Source organism: Periophthalmus magnuspinnatus, chromosome 4 (assembly GCF_009829125.3).
Source record: "Periophthalmus magnuspinnatus isolate fPerMag1 chromosome 4, fPerMag1.2.pri, whole genome shotgun sequence".
NCBI classification, from domain to species: domain Eukaryota; kingdom Metazoa; phylum Chordata; class Actinopteri; order Gobiiformes; family Gobiidae; genus Periophthalmus; species Periophthalmus magnuspinnatus.
The window spans coordinates 8,511,179-8,528,847 of NC_047129.1; the positions used below are offsets into that span (position 1 = coordinate 8,511,179).

Here is a 17,669-nt window from a genome sequence, read left to right on the forward strand (position 1 = left end):
ACAATTGAGCGTGATCAAACCAGTTTCTTTCACTTTGATAATCAAAGTGCAAAGGCTGCAATTATTTAGCAGAGTGCTATCTGCAACAATATCCTCTATAATATTTTGTTCACTCGCAATTGATTAAAAAAAAAACTTCAGTTCTTTCACTCCCTTCCTCAACCCGTGTCAGTGCACAGAGTGAGCGATACTCAAGTATCTCATAAGGAAGTAAATCCTGTCCACAGGCTGACACGCTCCAATGAGATCAAACCAGACAAACCGGATTTTTAATATGCCCGGAATACACAACGAATCTTTTTATAGAATTTTTTTCCAGCATCCAAGATGTGACCAGTCAAAACAAATGAGGTTAGACGTTATTTTCCAGAATGGTAGTTTTTCGATTTCTAAACTGCATTACAAGGAATAGATTATGATGAAACAACAATGCACGTCTTCTTACTGTTGCAATAGGCTAATGAAGTGGTAAGCCGGAGAAAGTAAGAGTTTCAGCCATACGAGAGTGTATACTATGTGGGGGCCGAGGGGCCGTGTTCACGCTCTGAGGTTAGCCAAAGTGGTTAGAGAATGACTTTGGGTTTAGACTCTTCCAGTAATCTCTGTTTTCACTGATCTGTAAAAACACTGACTTTTTAAAAATCCACAAATTACACCATGAAAACTTGAGAAAATTGTGTTTGTTTGGATTCAAGTAAAGTGCTGCAAGAACCGCAGTGAGCATTGTGGTCAGCAGCTGTACATGACTTTATAGTGAATTTTTCTATCTTACCTAACAATCTTTTTTTGTAGAACAGGCAAGTATGTAGGCCTGTTTGTAAAGGCATATGTATGTATGTATTGTATTCTATTTTTGACCTGTCTGGTCGTGTGTATGGTGTGTATGACACTACTCTACAGTATTTTCACTGTATCAGATTTTGTTTAATATAGAAAAACATTACTCAACCTTTATAGCTAGGTTTACTTTTCATTTCATTTTTACAAAATGATTAATTATAGTGAACCACAAACATAATCTTAAATTTAGAGTACTAATGATGATTAAAAAAAAAAATCATAGCCCTAAAAGTGGTATTTATAGAATTCACTTATAACTGTGTCTTATAAAAGTGATATAATTGACAATGAGCAAGATTGGGACTTGGACTCTGTGTAGTCTGTGTAGTGTAGTGTAGTGTAGTCTAAACTGTTGTATTTGAGTTTAAATATGAATTATTTTATGACCACTTTTAAAGATTGTTTATTAGTGGACTTCTGAAATGGCTACCAGGAACAACAGATTAAAAAGCCAGATAAAAACCTCATAATAACCTCTCATATCTGTTTCACTCAAACTATTATTATTAGGCAGTTGATATTTCAACAGAGTTGGCCTAGTGTACATGGGGACAATATTAACTCTCCATAATGTAAACTATCTCTGGACTTTTCATCTTTCCAGGGGATAAACTTCCTGTCCACGTGCTATAGGGCTGCACACAGGGATATTTGAACAATGCTCGGGACTGAACAAATAAACTATGAAACTACACAGTAACACTTGAAATTGTGTGAGGGAAACAGCTGATCAGCGGACCAGGATCCAAACTATGACATCACCCCTGGGACATTTCAACAGCACAGTGCCACATGTGTAAAGGGGGAGGGAAGGGTTGAGGTAGAGAGTTAGTCACGATGCCCCCATGACTTACATTCTGCCTGCATGCTTCACGTGGAGGAGGGAGGCACAGCTGAGAAAGCAGAAATGCGAGCAACTAATTCTGACATCCAGATCAAAACATTTCAGCCATGTCTCCAGAACATAAGATGAACTACAGTAAAAAATAGATCACAAAAAAAAAACGTGAAGTGACAAATAGTAAACAACTACAAAAAGCCTGCTAAAAACTATTTTTACTCTTTAAAATAGAAGAAAATGATTAAGTTACTTTCCATAGTAACAAATATTTAAGGCTTACTACAAAGTACAATAGTAAAGACTGAGCATTTTAAAGTTGCATTGAGGCCTCTGTTTATTTTTTTTTTATGTTTTACAAAAATAATATAAGATGCACTATTGTAAATAAATACCTGAAAATATCCCCAGAACTGAAGAAGCTGCTTGGATGAGCAGCAAACATCTTCATTCTAAAACTTTTGTCCAGTTGACAAAATCTAATATTTCTTTTGCTACCTTAAAATATGTTCAATAAATCAACTTTACCACAAAAAATATGTGGGAAAGGCTTCCTCTGTGTTTGAACAAAGAATGTATTTGAAAACACAGCCTTATATTTGCAGAGGATTTATGTAAACAAAAGAAGAGTGAATTAGACATATTAGGAAGAGAAAAGAAGGGAAAACCCAGATGAATCACAATCTCCATGACGATGCACAGATCATGTGACAAGGACTACCAATGTGTACTGTGGACTAGTAAAATCCGCCTCTTCTAAAATACCAATAATGCCAGTATATTTCCACAAGTTAAATACACCACACCTGAATGACAAACAGGAAGTAAAAGTATGGTGTGTCTGTTTCCTTTATCTGGTGCCAATCTATCTGATAGGCAAATATACAGACCAAGTAACACATACAGTCTATTAGTGCAGAAAAGACAGAGCCATGGTGTGGCATTATACCAGAATAATATACTTTTGTGTACCCACATTCAAAAATAAATAAAACACCAAATAAATATGTGCATACATGTCAAATAAGGCATAATGCGGGTCACTGCAAGTGAGAAAAACTAGAGAAGTATAAGTCATAAGAAGTTGTTTAAATTTAATCTTGCCTTTTGTAACAAACAAAGTAATAACCTAAAGCCCTCCTAATAGGTGCTTTCATTTTAGTACCCATTACTGTAAAATTATGCAAATGTGCACACTTTTTATTACGACAATGAATTTACATTTCATTATATTTTAACAAGTTTTGGTCTATCCATATAAGCTGCTTCTTTCCCGAGCCATCATAAATATGACTCAAATTTAATTTCCTTGGGACAATCAGATGATTTGCATTTGGCACTGATTAAACATGCATTATTCATTGAGAAACTGCATAATGGAACACATTTAAATGGTGGTTCCGCACCACTTGTTTCACACATATTTACAGCTCTGGCCTGGTGCTGAACCAGGACAAGCAGAGCCTTCCTCTGCCTTTGATCAGAATGAAGCGCACGCCCGTGACTCCTGCTGAAAACTCCTCATTTTCACTATTGTGTTTAATACAGGACCATAAGAGCTTCATCAACTCGCCACAAATGGACCTCACATTAGAAAGTCACTGGTGTGTGTCATTACAACTGACTCCAGTCACAAAGCATTTAGAGCAACATTCAAATGCAGATAGTCAAACAGCCCACTGTGCACAACAATATTACTATGCATATTTACTCTTAGAGAAAAACAGAGACACAGAGGATCAGTCATCTCAGAAGATGCAAGTGGAAGTGCAGGGCTAAACTATTCTGTTTGATGAACATCGTGTCTGGACAGGACTGGGACAGGTAAAGTACTACAGCGGTCTAGACTTTAATCCAAATGCTTACAACTGCATTACACTCTATGCACATGAAAGTGCTGCTTCTCCCATGCAGCTGTTCAAAGAACCCAAAAAGAAACCAAAAGAAAAGTGCACTGACCTGGGTGAAGTCTCCATTCCTGGGGAGGGCCAAGCCGGAGAAGTCCACTTCAGGGAAAGTCGAGTACATGTCCATCTCTGGGACTGAAGTGCTGCTGCTGTTCAGGTGGTATTGCCTGCACAAGGGGACAGGACAGGCCATTAACGCACAAACTCATCAATAAAAACCTATAAAAATACAACACATGACACAACAAAATAAGCAAACATTCAGCAAATCAAAAACAACAAACAGGGTAAATATAAAATTAGCATCTCTTTAGCTGTAAATTTGTGACACAAAAACAGTCCCTTGACACTATTGCTTCTTTGGCTAACAGTATCCATCAGTAGCTTTTGCTTACACACACCAAAGATTACACATGTCCCAATAAGGAAAAATGAAAGATACAATGTTTAAAAATCGACAAAAAGACCTCTGTAAAAGGATTCCTACCCTCTCTGAAGTTCAGGGTTCCAGTGTTCCTTAACACAAAGCATTTTCCTATGACACCAACAACAAATCTATGTCCAAGTGTTTCAGTTTCTTGTCAAGTACAAGTCATCCTGAAATTACTTGCACACAACGCGCATACACACACTAACAGACACTCAAAGGGAAAGCAAAACCACACTCGCTGTAAACACCCCAGTGACAGCCGTGTCTCCTCAGCCAATCCCACACCAAGACTGGAGCTCAGAAGGATTGAGCGTAGCCAAAGCCATTCAATGGGATTTGGCAGTGTGTTCACCATCATGGACCAAAGATCAGCGAGGATTCAAGTTCAAACTCCAGCAGAGACGACAGGCAGGCATGAGTCACAATTTACATATACCATATTATTCTGCAGGGAAGCGCACACCTCCATTAAGGAATATGTTCTAGTTTAGGTGGAAATCCTCAACTAGAAAGCTCTTTCCCTGAATAAACAAAGAATGGTATAGTAATGTCTGTATTAAGTTACCATTGTTATTTAGTAATTCCATGCATTTTGAGCTGTCGTCTTTGTATAGAATTATTTTGCAAAGGAATGGATAAAGTAATTAAAAGAAGAGGTGGGCGATATATATTATATAGACTATGTCAAATTAGCTGTGCCAGTTATGCCAAATTAGAATATTGACTATATGGATGAGTGAAAAATAATGAGAGGCTCAAAAAGCTGCAAAAAATTTTTTCCATACAAGGCTGTATGGTGATATTTAAGCACAACTGACGTCTTGCGTGGTACTTAAACCTCAACCAAGAGAATGTTTAACATGTTTGTGATGGTCTGCAAATTATACTGTGATTATCATTATCGGGACAGTATTAAAAACAATATTAAGATATTATTATTACTATACATAACAAAAAGATTTAGAACTACTTCACCATAATAATCAGACAACCATTACATTCACAACAGTGTTATGTACGTAATGACAAAGTAGCCAACATTACCTGCATCTGAAAGTGTTAAACAGCTGTAAAATCAATTCACTGTAATCTCATCAGCGCCATACTGTATATATCAAAAACACTTTGAGAAGAAAAAAGTATGGAAATCCCCTCCTTTGGTCCGGCAGTCAACAATGACAGAGATTAAATGTTGAAGAGGGGCCAGGCTCCTTCCAGCGTCACAGGGCCCTGTACTACTGTTGTTTACAAGAAGAAATCAGTACCAACTTCTATTTTTATTTTATCATCTGTCATCTCACAATTAATAACTCTGAGCAAAGATGGAAGTGTGCAAGTATTTCTTTGTGGTTGCATCAGTAACAGCCATTTAATGAACTTGGTGGAGTGGGTTAGCGGCTTTAAACAGCACTGAACTTCACAGAACAGAAGTAGCATAGAGGCAGTTTGATTACATATAAATAAAATAACAATTTATAATAGCTTGAAGGATTTAGTAATTAACAGTGAGTGCAAAGCAAAACATGTTTCTAATTAAAAATAAGTCAACAGGACCACAACTAACAATTATTTTAGCAGCCGACAATTCAGCGATTATTTTTCTTGATTAGTCAAGTAGTCAAACAATAATTTCTATTGTACACATTTTCAACCAGATAAAGGTAAATATGGTGACTGAAGGCAGCTGTCTTTGATACAAAAGGTCTTTGGCATGTCGGTTAAGAGTCTGCATAGTACAGATAACAATTATCAAAATACAATTACAATTATTTTAATAATGTGTCATCTACTCACATTTAATAATGTGTTGTCTAGTCACAATTAATCAAATTATCTATTAGTCATAGTGCAAGGTGAAGTAAATGTTTACCTCTGACACTCAATTTCAGTTTTAGTTTTTAATTATCACAGAAATATAAGAAAAAAAACTCTCTGAAACCTTCTGAATGAGTGATATCAGACACTTCTCAAGTTTAGCGTTACAATTAGTAACACATTCGTTTCAGCCACGTCAAGTTGCCAACCCACTCCTGAATTCTTTGGAAGGGATCTTTCTTCCAGTCAACAATTATGAAACTTATTTCCTCCTACAACATAGTCCTGAACTGTGAGTCAAGGCACAGGGATCAGAAGCATAAGCAGGAAAAGTCAATAATGGGTCAACAACATGTACTATTTTACGTTAAAAGAAGTTTTCTGTTTTAGTCTTGCTTCCGTTACATTGTCAAGTTTTGTGACTCAACAAAAAAAAATGACTTCAGATTAAATATTTCACTTGGTTTAAGCCTGAGCATTCTTTCAGTAAAATTGCGTGACAAGACCAATGCCTTGTAAGAGGTCACTAACAATTTGGTCCAATTTGTTTTATGCTATTTAAAATATTTATTGAAGAACAAGCACTCTGAAGTACTGTTATGTCAGGTTGAGTGAAATTACAAAGGCACTGGCCCATTCACATCCTTCACACTGGTGTCATATGATCTATTTACTCTTTGCTTGTTCCTTACAACCATGTGAGCAGACAACTGAAGGCTGGAGTTAAATCAATTACATGTAACTGTAAAAAGCCAGTCCACAGTCAACAATCATGGAAGAAAAAGGCCCTAAGAGCTGTGAGAGAAAAAGGAAGACAACAATCTGCTCTTTTCTACAAAAGATGTTTTTGCTTAGATTTTTCACTGACATTCTGAAATCTGCTTTTTTGGTATAGTCATATTGTAGGTTTGGTCACATCTTTTTCTGACACAGATAAACATCTTAAAAGTGAGTGATGTCAGAAATTCCACTTTTCGAGTGAACCTGAAAACCACAGGCAGCGCTCTCATGTTACAGACTGAAGTTGTGAACACATAAAATAAAAGATGCGTTTCAGTGTTTGTGTTGCACCAACATTGAGTGATAAGGGACCTTTCTGACACTCTACTTTTTATTTTGGCAAAGAGCCACACAATAAAAACACCGGATACACAAAAAAATGCATATAAACCCTGAACTAAAACTTAAGGAGATCAAAGGTCACCAAGTTCATCGACTCCCAGAACACTCAACTATTGGCTGGTTGATCTGCGTATTATTGCAGCAGATCAACCAGCCTTATTCGAGCAAGCCTTTTATCAAATCCAGTCCTGAATGTTCTGCTCAAAGATCTGGTCTGTTAATAGCTTTTCCTATGAGATTGCAGCTGGGTCATATGGTTAGCTATAGACATAATAATAAAAATTTTTTAAAAGCGTACGTAAAAATAAACAAAAACGCATATTGTAAGCTTAAACTTACATGCAGTTCAAAGGAAAGCTGCCCTCATGTAACAGTTATAACTTTATTTTCACTGTACAATATTAACTAAACAAGTGACCTCATATAAAACCAAGATGTTAAAGCACGCACCAGGCCACTCAGCACATTAAACAAAAACAAAAAAGTATCTTCTAATAGGTCAAATAAATATCATCTTTTTGCCTTGGTTTGCTGACCTCTCAGATTTTAGACAGATGCTGTGGAAGAGTAAGGAAGAGTAATGACTCTAATCAGAGGCAGTGTTTCTCAGGTGTGAACAGAAACTGCGGTTGTGGTCGCATTGGAACATTTCATAGTCGTCATCTCTGATGCCGGAGCAGCACATATTTAGTACTGAGACATCTCAACCTGAGCGTTAGGGAGAATTGATGATTTTGAAATTGAAGAATGCCTAAATAAGGGCAACTCGTTTTGATATTTGTGTTGAACTTACTGGTTTGCAGATTGCATAGGGCAGTGTATGCTGTATCCATTGGACTGAGGGTAGGATCCCCAGAGACCAGAAGAGGCGAACAAAGAACTCTGAAATACACACAGGTAGAGTTAAATATAAGTTAAATATATTAAATATATATAAATATATTATCATATCTCACACAGGCTGGGCTATTAAGAATTCACAAAGCTAACTAAGCTGTAACGTATTGATTTTAAATAGTTTATTCTTGTAATCCATTTGTTAAATAATGATAAGTGATGATGCTGAATGACTATATGCAAATTATATCTGAAGTTGTGTTAAACTGGTTTCACAGACAATGTTTAGTACACATGATCTTAGGTGAATGACATTTGTGCCAGTTGTAGAAAATGGGATATTTTCATCAAACAACATTAATTATAGATAACAAAAATAAGAGCTGTTAAGAAGACAAGTGCGAGTGTTACCTCCGTGTTGGATGGGGCCGTGGAGAACAAGCTGCTGTCCAGCTGAGGGCCATCTGGATGCAGGTAGCTCTCCCCGTCCATGGCCAGCGCTGAGGGCAGGGTGGGCATCAGGCTTCACACATGACGAGCGTCTCAATCTCACTACACTCCACCACAATGCTACAAACTGGCCTTGTGTATGGAAGAGCTTCTAACAGAAGCAGATCCTATCCATGACCTGGAGGAGACACAGAGAGAAAACATCAGTGGAACAGAAACACAATGACTTTTTCAAGTAATGTAAGAGAAAACCATAACCACTTTCGTATTTAACCAGACAAAACTGAATCAGATTAGCACAGCTTTATTTACTGAAAGTCGCCTTGTCCTCACACGATTTGACATTCACAAATTCACATCTCAAAAACCTATTAACGTCACAGCATGGAGCCTACACAGAGCAATGTGATCTGCAGAAGAACAGGCCCAAAGTGAACAGATGGACACTAAAAATAAAACCAACAAACACAACTTGAAAAAAGTTGGGACAATGCATAAATCTTCAAGCATTTTAAATATTTCTGAAGTTTGTAAAGTATTTGTAGTCCACACACTTTAGGTGAGTTTTTCTATTGTCAGTTAAACTGAAGTTTGCCTGCAAAATTTTCCAACCATGACGGTATTTTACTTGTGAAGTTGCACCCATGTCACATAAATTGACAGCTGTGTGGCTGCTCCAGACTCACAAGACTGTGAAACTTACGTGTGCTGGCCTCACTCAAATGCACAAAGAGATATTTTGATTAAAACACAACTACTTCCTTATCTCATATGTAAGTATGCAAGTGTTCATATGAACTTGGGCCCGAGGCATATGCTGGCTATGTCTTCATCTATTTAGTATAATTAAAAGCACAAAATGCAAACACATAAGCAGAAATGTCAATATTCAAAAAATGTCCTTTTGTTTCTTAGCATCTTCAGCACTAATAGCATTAGTACAGAAATGAACTCTAGATTCACATTGTTCCAGATTCACACCATACATACATTTTCTTTTATAACAGATCTTTACAGATCTTTTTCACTTAGGCCTGCTCATTACTGAATGTTTAGTTTTTCCTGGCACATATCTCACAATTGTCCCTATACGCCCTGTTTCCTCACACAGAACCGTCTGGCATAGGGCAGCTGTGTTCACTGGGGACAACACTGGACTAATAAATCCTAATAGAGTTCATGAGAGTCCAAATAAAAGGCTCTTTGTGTGTGGGGCATTTGTGCACGTGAGACCGACCTGCAGCCACACCACATACACTCTCCACTGCCACACTAATAACGCTCTTAATGTGGGCAATACACAGGGATAGCTGGCAACTCTCATCAAATAACCACTGCCACTTAAATTCAGTGGCAGACTTCTGTAATTTTGCTCCCAGTAATGTTTATACTGTTGCTGTGCTAGCCCTAACTATCTACACTAACAGATACTGATAACACAATTAGGTCAGTAACAAATACAGCTAATTAATTAAACAGCTGATTACAGAATTACATGAAAAAGAGATCACATTTTCCACATTATTTGCAGCCCTCATGTCTCTGCCTTTCACCAAAGCTCCCTCACCTCTATATAGACCTCACAGTGGGATTACTGAGAGAAGCGGTGACAAGTTCTAACATGGACATGAGCATTGGAGTGTGTGGCACACATTTGGAGCAGAGGAGCAGGTCTCACTGATGTCACTGCAGAAGCTTCAGACTATCTCCTAGAAAAGTATAAGGTCAGGTTCAGGCTACATTCACCTGCACAGCTGCTCCTCTCAGCTCCACTCACACATTTACATGCACTTTCTTTACAACAAAAGACAACTTCCAATAGTGTATGTGTATTTGTATCTGTACGAGGTATGACAGCCTCATCTGAACCTGCCTGTGGCCTCGTAGAATTTTCTTTACAAACAATGTAGCATCACATTTTATTTTGGGTGTAACTACATACAGTGCATGAGTACATGCATGATTTTGACCAAATCGCATACATTGTCATAAATGTCTTGTGGCCTTGTCCTTTCTCCCGCCCACAAACATGTCACCCATCAGCCCCAGGCCCCGTGTTCCTTAGCAACAGAAAAATGTCTGTCATTTGCTGTCCCCGTCACTCGAGCAGAGCACAGAGTATAATCAATAGTGATTATAATAAGAGAGGTCCCAGATAGCCCCTTCCTGTAAGGCGTCGAAATACTGGAACCAGCAACCCCCCGCTTCTCCTCCTTATCTGCATGGAGACAGAGCAAAGGAACAAATGAGGAGCAGTTTAGGAAATGAGACAGAGACATTATTAGGGGAAGTGCACACAGGACCACAATAGTCCAGAGTACACAAAATCATCATTTTACAACAAAGCTCACCAGGTTTTGAGGCTGTCACTTTTTTACTGAGGGCCGAGAGAAAGTGTCATTTGTGGGAAAAGTCATTTATAGCACTGTAACAGGATATAGCACTGGACCATTTCTGCTTTTATTAGAGATGATCACATGACATGATAATCTTCCAAATTAATTGCTTGTGTCTCAGAGCAGAGTCTTGGCTGCAGCTGCTGAAAATGAAGCCTTTGTAGAAGAGGTTGTAAGGTCTGGCAAACGGTGCACAAGGTAATAGAACTGGATTGGCCATTTTGATTATTGAAGTTAGAATGTTATAAGCAAACTCCCAGACCTCAGCAAACCAGGGACTAAATCATGGTCCTTGTTAGTTAAAGTTACATTTAATTGCTCCTATGTGGATTGCTGTCCTCCTCAGAGTCGCTGCCATAACTGTTCCAATGCCTAATCTGTTAAATCTTCCTTCAAAGGTACCCTCCCTTCCCCTTCAACCCCCCTCCCCTGACTCATGGGTGGCCTGCAAAAGCTCATTCAAGTCAATTCTTCATAACCATTAAACCGTGAGCAGCCAACATTTCAAACAAATGACTATAGACGCACAATCTTCAGGCAGCTGGTTTCTTTAGATGCCTGTGTGTCTGTGTCTGTTAGCATTTGCATTAGTGGTCCTGTCTCTGTGCGCACTGTGGAGTGAAGCAATGCCCCAGCACATGAGGAGCACAGAGGGAAGTGTGATGTCCTTAAGCAGCTCAGTCATGATTAGCGCTCACGAGGGCAGGCACCACACCTCGACCGCACACTGCATGTGAGAGGCTAACACACACATCACACATACAAACACACACACTTTCACATTTGCATTATCACAACATGTAAATGAATCTGATGGCTTGGATGAATACATGAGCGTGAGCAGACACATAACTGGACAGAGAAATGTTTTGGGTGAAGGTCTGATGTTAATATCTTAGTACAAACAACAGATCCAAATTGGGATTAAACCTGGAACTAAAGCTGGGCTACACCTAGGGATGTCACAATAATTACCATGTTAATTTAATTACAATGCTGGAACTCTACTAGTGGGGAACCTTTTGTTATTTTTTTTGTAGTATGATGGCATTGGAGATGTAAAGGATGGATTAAAACGAATACTTCTTCTAAAAATGTATCATCTAGAACCAACATATTTATTTTCAGTTCCTCAGTTTTGGTAAGACATGGCAAAATAAAAGTAAAACAAAGTATCTGATTGGGTATTCATTATTTCATTATTTTGTCCAAAAAGGAAAAGCAGTGCACATTTCCACAGAAGTGACAGTCAATAATAAGAAAAGAGCCAAAAGATTTAAATGCAAATCTAAGGAAAGTTTAACTGTTCCAGTTCTTCACATTTAGCTGCTACATCAGTGTTTCCCATAGATTTTGTTAATATTATGGTTGCAAAAATAATTTTTATTTAAATCTCTTATCTCATTCAATAGTGTGGAGTATAAATGTCACTTACTGCCTATAATTAATGTTTAACCAGTCACATTTAACCTGTTTAGTCCCTTTTATAAGTTTATGATAATACAATGAACAATGAAGTCTAATTTTGTTATGAGTATATATATAGGTTGTTTTGAGACTAAGAGGGAGAATTTTAGAGGGGCCACCATAGTCTCCTCTATCAATGGGAAACACTGGCAGTGGTGTGATTATGTCCAGCACTGCAACAGCCCTGAGCAAGTGTACACAAAATCACGGTGTTGAATGTTTATAAAAAAAAAAATTCTTAACTTTTTATCCTTTGTCCATTTGTCTGCTGTAGGGCTGTGCAATGAATCAAATTTTCATCAAGATTGAGATTCAATCTAATTGTTAATAATCAGTTTGTCTTGTTTATGTTCAGAATAGTAGTATTGTTTGTTTTAATAACACAAATCAAAATTGAAAATAGAATTTGATCGATATGAAGAAAAAAAAAAAATCATGATTATTCTTTTTGGTCATATTGCCAAGCCATAGTCTGTTGTAACTCTTAAAATTCAAATGCCGAAAGAGAGGTGTAGTCTTCCAAATATACACTGAGTAATGACTTGTGTGAATATAAAAATAGCCATTGTCTTGAGCTGGAGATGTGGGCCTGCTCCTCAGAATAAGTAGGTCATGTTACTTACTGTTTATCCCGGTACTACTGTATGGACATGTGAGTCTAACAGTACATAAAAGTCCATGACTGCTAAAGCTGGCAGTTGGAACACCCCAACTCACAACAATCATTCAACTTGATGTACAACAGCCACTCAGCACCCATCGGGCCCCATCAGCATCACGGTAATCGGGTTACAGTTAGCTGGTTATGATTGCCCTGCACTGGCTGGATTCATTAGCAGCTATGATAAAATATTCATAAAAGGAACAACTTCCCAGAGAAACACAGAGCGCCATTCAAAACTGCCGTGCATTATTGAATAGTGCCTTTTTAACACACAAGTACACAAGCCACAAACAGCCTTAAGCACATCTGCAAGAAAAATATAACCTATTAAATTTAGCAGCTGACATTTTTGTGCACAAATATTGATAGCGATAGACCTTAAACAGTTGGAAGCATGACCAAATGTACCCAAATCCACATTTATCAAAAACAAGAAAACACATTAAAATTTTAACGTCTGTTGTTATTGCATTTTGCCCTTTTCAAATATTTATCAGAGAAAACAAAAGGGCTCTGAATGATTCAACCCCACATTCAAAGATCAGACTACTTACTTACTGCACCGGCCAAAACAATTCATCTCCATTCCATCTTCATGGTTTGTGTGCAAGTGGCCGCTCAGCACCACTTTGCCCCATGATGAATACCTTTGAACCCACAAACACCAACTGATGAGACATTAACCTGATTTATCCGCAAAGAGGGGACTTAATTGAGCTCTTGTGGCCTTGGAGGAAGCTTTTGTTGTGGTAAATGAAAGGATAGGGGCGAGGAGCAAGGGAGTAGGAGAGGATGAGAGGACACAGGTGAATGTAGATGCAAGAGAGAAGGTGACACACAATGGCTTCCAGCAGCTTGATCGCTCCCGTTTAAGAAGCAGTTGGTTAGTGGCCATGCTGTCGTCACCAGAATAGATCAAAGGCTGTGATTTCAAAGATCCACTTGCCTGCTTCCTCTTTCTCCTCAAGTCTTCACACACAGATGACACTGTCTCAAGTTGCTCTTCACTGGGCTGTTGCTCCTGACCGCTGGACCCAAAAGACAATAGCTCTTTCTTACAGTGGCTGTTTAGATCTTGTTTGTTTTACTGTACTGGCTGATTTAGACAACGGTCATCAGCTGAGTTACCAGTATAATTGTTTATTTTAATAAGTTAAATAATGACTTAGTTATGCCATCACATACATGGAATATCTTTGACGTTATTAGTGCTCTTGGAAAAAAGTAATTGTTTGCTTTGCATTCTCTTACACTGCCTGTTATTTGAGAGACAACTGCTTAAGGCCTCTGTACACATGCAGAACTGTTTGATACGCCTAACATGTGTCTTCTGCTCCAGAGCCTTCCTCTCTCCTCGGTTGACCCTGGGCTCCAAAGATTCTGAAGCTGATTGGACGCAGCTGCTTGCCTGTTTTCACCCAGACACCTCCTGATCCTACACTTCCATAGACGAGCATTACAGCACACACTGAAGCTCAGACAAGCTTTAGGTCACATACGATTGATGCTCCCTAATACTGGACTGAATTGTCTTTCTAGTTTCTGTGCTCCAATGCAGCAGGTGTTCAGCACCAAAATCTCATCTTTCTTTCTAGTGGAGTCCGCTAGCAGCATACTGTATTAAAGGTACACTATGTAATGTTTCAGGTGGATGGTGTGTCACCATTTTATGTCCATGGGGATGTTATTGTTTTGTCTGTTATATTCCAAAAGTATTTATTTATCTCCATGGAGACAGGTTATCTATCTCCATGGAGACAGGTTACACCACCAGGCCAAGTTACCCCCCCCCCCACCACAGTAGGAATTTATGTTTTTAAAAGATATTTTTGCTGAGCGCGGAGCTGTGGACACTTGAACTGGAATAGAAATGAGCCATTTCACATCTCTCTTCAACAAAGGAAGCAAAATGTTGTACACTGTCTTTTATTTTATAGTAATTCTGATTAAATACTCTATAAACTCTATAGATATGAAGAGGACCACTGGATGTGTGCAGCGTTTTGGAATAATAATAATTAGAAACTGTGCTTAGTTTGACTTCATTTTAATTTGACTTACTTGTATTGTGTCTCCAGTATGGGTCAGTGTAGAACAGTCAGCCAGCTTTGCATATACAGCAGTTCTGTGAGCTGCGGTCAGTGTTCACATATCCCAAAACTGTCATCTGCCTGACCTCACTTCCCTGCCATGTTTAATACATGAAGTATTATCAAATGGAGTGGAATCCAGGAAAAGAGGAACTGAATGAAACTTATTACCTAGCTCTGTATGTCCCCCTCCCCCAGTACGCAGTTCTTAGTCTCCGCCCAATCAGCCTACAGGCTATAAATGAGATTTATCACTAGCATCAGTGAGGGGCAGAGGGGAGGCCCGGGAGAGACGAAACAAGAGGAGACTGTCAGGAGCAGGGCTGCAGGCATACAGGCCATGGATCACAGCACTTTGAACCAAACGCCATCAAACTAAATATAAGACACCGCATACTGTAAATCAAACTGACTGCTTTAATTACAAAGGAAATACTATACCTAAGTCACTAATGCAATCTCTTTATATGAGCTAGTGCCAGGCAAAATGTAGACAAACATGATCTGCTCTCTCCCTGTACTCCCTGATGAGCGGGCTACAACACGTGTGAACCTTACACACAAGAAGCACCCTTTGTAGTTCAACAGGTTTAATTAAAAGGTGCTCTAAGTTTTCTGAAGGAGGGTCTATCACCTTCTATTAACTTATTATTCTATTGCCAAAAAATACTTCACCTGCTTATTTTCATGGAAGTTTTGTTATTTTGTGGAAGAGAATAGTCCAGGCAAAACATCTCCATTGAGAAAAGAAGGTTTAGGACTATCCACCTTTAAAACTTAGTTCACCTAAAGACTGCCTTGTCTTAGCAAATTAATCAGGCATCAAGCAGGACTGTCCAGAATGCAAGTGACACCAAGGCCATTGGTCATGTTGCTCTGGGTTAACAGCAGCACTCAATTAAAGCCAGGAAAAGAGCCAGGTATGCCATCCTCTTTACAAACGCAAAAAGTCTCCCATCAACAAGTCGGAAATTACATAATTGGATAAATAGCTAGTATCCAGGGTAACCTCCAATGAGTTGAGGCTGGTATGAGGCTCGGCTAGCCTTAGCTGCAGGCAGTGCACTCAGTGGAAACTAAAGAGTGAAAATTGCAGGGAGAAAAATAGAGGGTCAGGTTTTCATTTCCTCCTGGACACTCCTAGCTCTAATAATCTGACAAAAGCAAGTGAGGTGACCCTTAACATTTATTAACTGATGTCTTTGTGAATAAGATCACTACCAACAAAAGCATAAAGATATAATTATATGGTATTAAACTTTGTTATGTATAATACCCATCTCATAAAGACAAAAAAACGAAACTAAAGATTGGTGAAAAGATATCCTCCCACACAAGGGACTTCTTGAGTTTAACCTGAGTTTCCCAGCGCGGTATTAAGCAGTTATGATCATGAAGCCTATCATGGTAGAGTGACCAAAACAAATATATGTCTTATTTCGTATTTAATAGTGAAATTATTTGAATGTCGGTGTTTGTCGGACAGATACCGGTTAGAGAAACACCGCTATCACCGCTATTCACGAAGCACAAAGAACAGCAGTCACAGCTCTGGGCTCTGCTACAGCCCGTACTGTTAGCATGTCGGGCGACAAAAACAAACATTTACGAGCAAAACTGTTTAAATACACGGTATTTCTCCTTTGTCACAATTAGTTTGGGTGAATCCACAATGGACAATGACAAATCCCATAAAAATACAAGATCTGATGCGATATGAAACGTAGTATTTCTAGCTAAAAGTATTAGCTTCGATAGCATAGACGTAGCCTTTTTCTGACTTGGGTATGCTCGATATACATACCAATGTAATAACGATGCCATGTTGTATCTCACGAAACTGGAGAAATAACGAAACAATGTCAATGTTTATCTGAAAATGACTCAATTTCAGATTTCTCTTTATACTCAAATAGCAGATCGAGTCATCAGCTCTCTAAAAGAATGAGTAGTTTCGGTTTATTACGAAGTAACTACAAATTTTTCACAGAGCTGGTTGTTACTCGTCTTCTAAACACTAACACATATTTTTATTCTCCAGTAATTTCATGGTATTCTATTGTTTTGAGTTAATTCAGGTGAAATATAGTGGTTGGTGATCGGCATCCCCAAAAAGCCGGTGTAATCCGTGGTTAAAATCATGCGTCCCCAGAAAAGGCTGCCTTAGTCGTATCTTGTTATTGGGAAACACTGCCGATGTGTCGCTCGCTTTTCTCTAAATCCTCGATGAACGCTTACCTTTTCAGTTTTATGTAGTCCCAGTCCAAAGGCCTTTCACGTAAAGTCGATTTAGCCAACGAGTCGCATGAAATTAATAGAAAATACGGGTTTTATCCAACTTATTCTTCTTCTAGTTGTTTTCTCCACTTCCTTATTGAGACGGTGCCATTTTGAAAAGCGAAAAAATATTTCCGCCGCTGTCGTCACGCACAGTGCCGCTTGTTGATCAGCAGCAGCCAGTCAGTGGGCTAGAGTTCACCACAATGAACACTCATGAAACTGAGAATATAATATAATGTCATTCACTGACAATAAACCATGTAGTACATGAGTTAAAACATAATGTAGGCTGACTGTGACTCAGGACTGTGTGTTAGACCGTTGGGAGCACGGGCTCCATGTAGGCCTATACACGCTGCTCATCTCAAACTCACTTCATGGACTTGTGTGAGCTCTACTGTGATGGTACCGAACATTTTCTTTCACCTAGTTAAAATTTTCTTATTGGCCACAACCGTAACACAATATTATGTTTAGAATGAACAGCCCACTGTTGGCATTAGGGTGTCCTTATCAGATGACTTACTATTCAT

At 38.6% G+C, this 17,669-nt stretch overlaps 1 protein-coding gene across 2 annotated transcripts in view; it reads right to left on the reverse strand.

The window, feature by feature from the left end:
- Window positions 1–17,259, reverse strand: part of si:ch73-63e15.2 (protein strawberry notch homolog 2) — a 42,523-nt gene extending 25,264 nt beyond the window's left edge. For both annotated transcript variants that reach the window (XM_033965875.2, XM_033965874.2), the window contains exons 1-4: window positions 17,095–17,259; window positions 8,201–8,417; window positions 7,746–7,834; window positions 3,638–3,752 (exon numbers count right to left, since the gene is read on the reverse strand). In XM_033965875.2, coding sequence (XP_033821766.1) covers window positions 3,638–3,752; window positions 7,746–7,834; window positions 8,201–8,308 — 312 coding nt within the window. In that variant the 5' untranslated portion in view covers window positions 8,309–8,417; window positions 17,095–17,259. The remainder of the gene's footprint in view (window positions 1–3,637; window positions 3,753–7,745; window positions 7,835–8,200; window positions 8,418–17,094) is intronic.
- Between the last annotated feature and the right edge of the window lie 410 nt (window positions 17,260–17,669).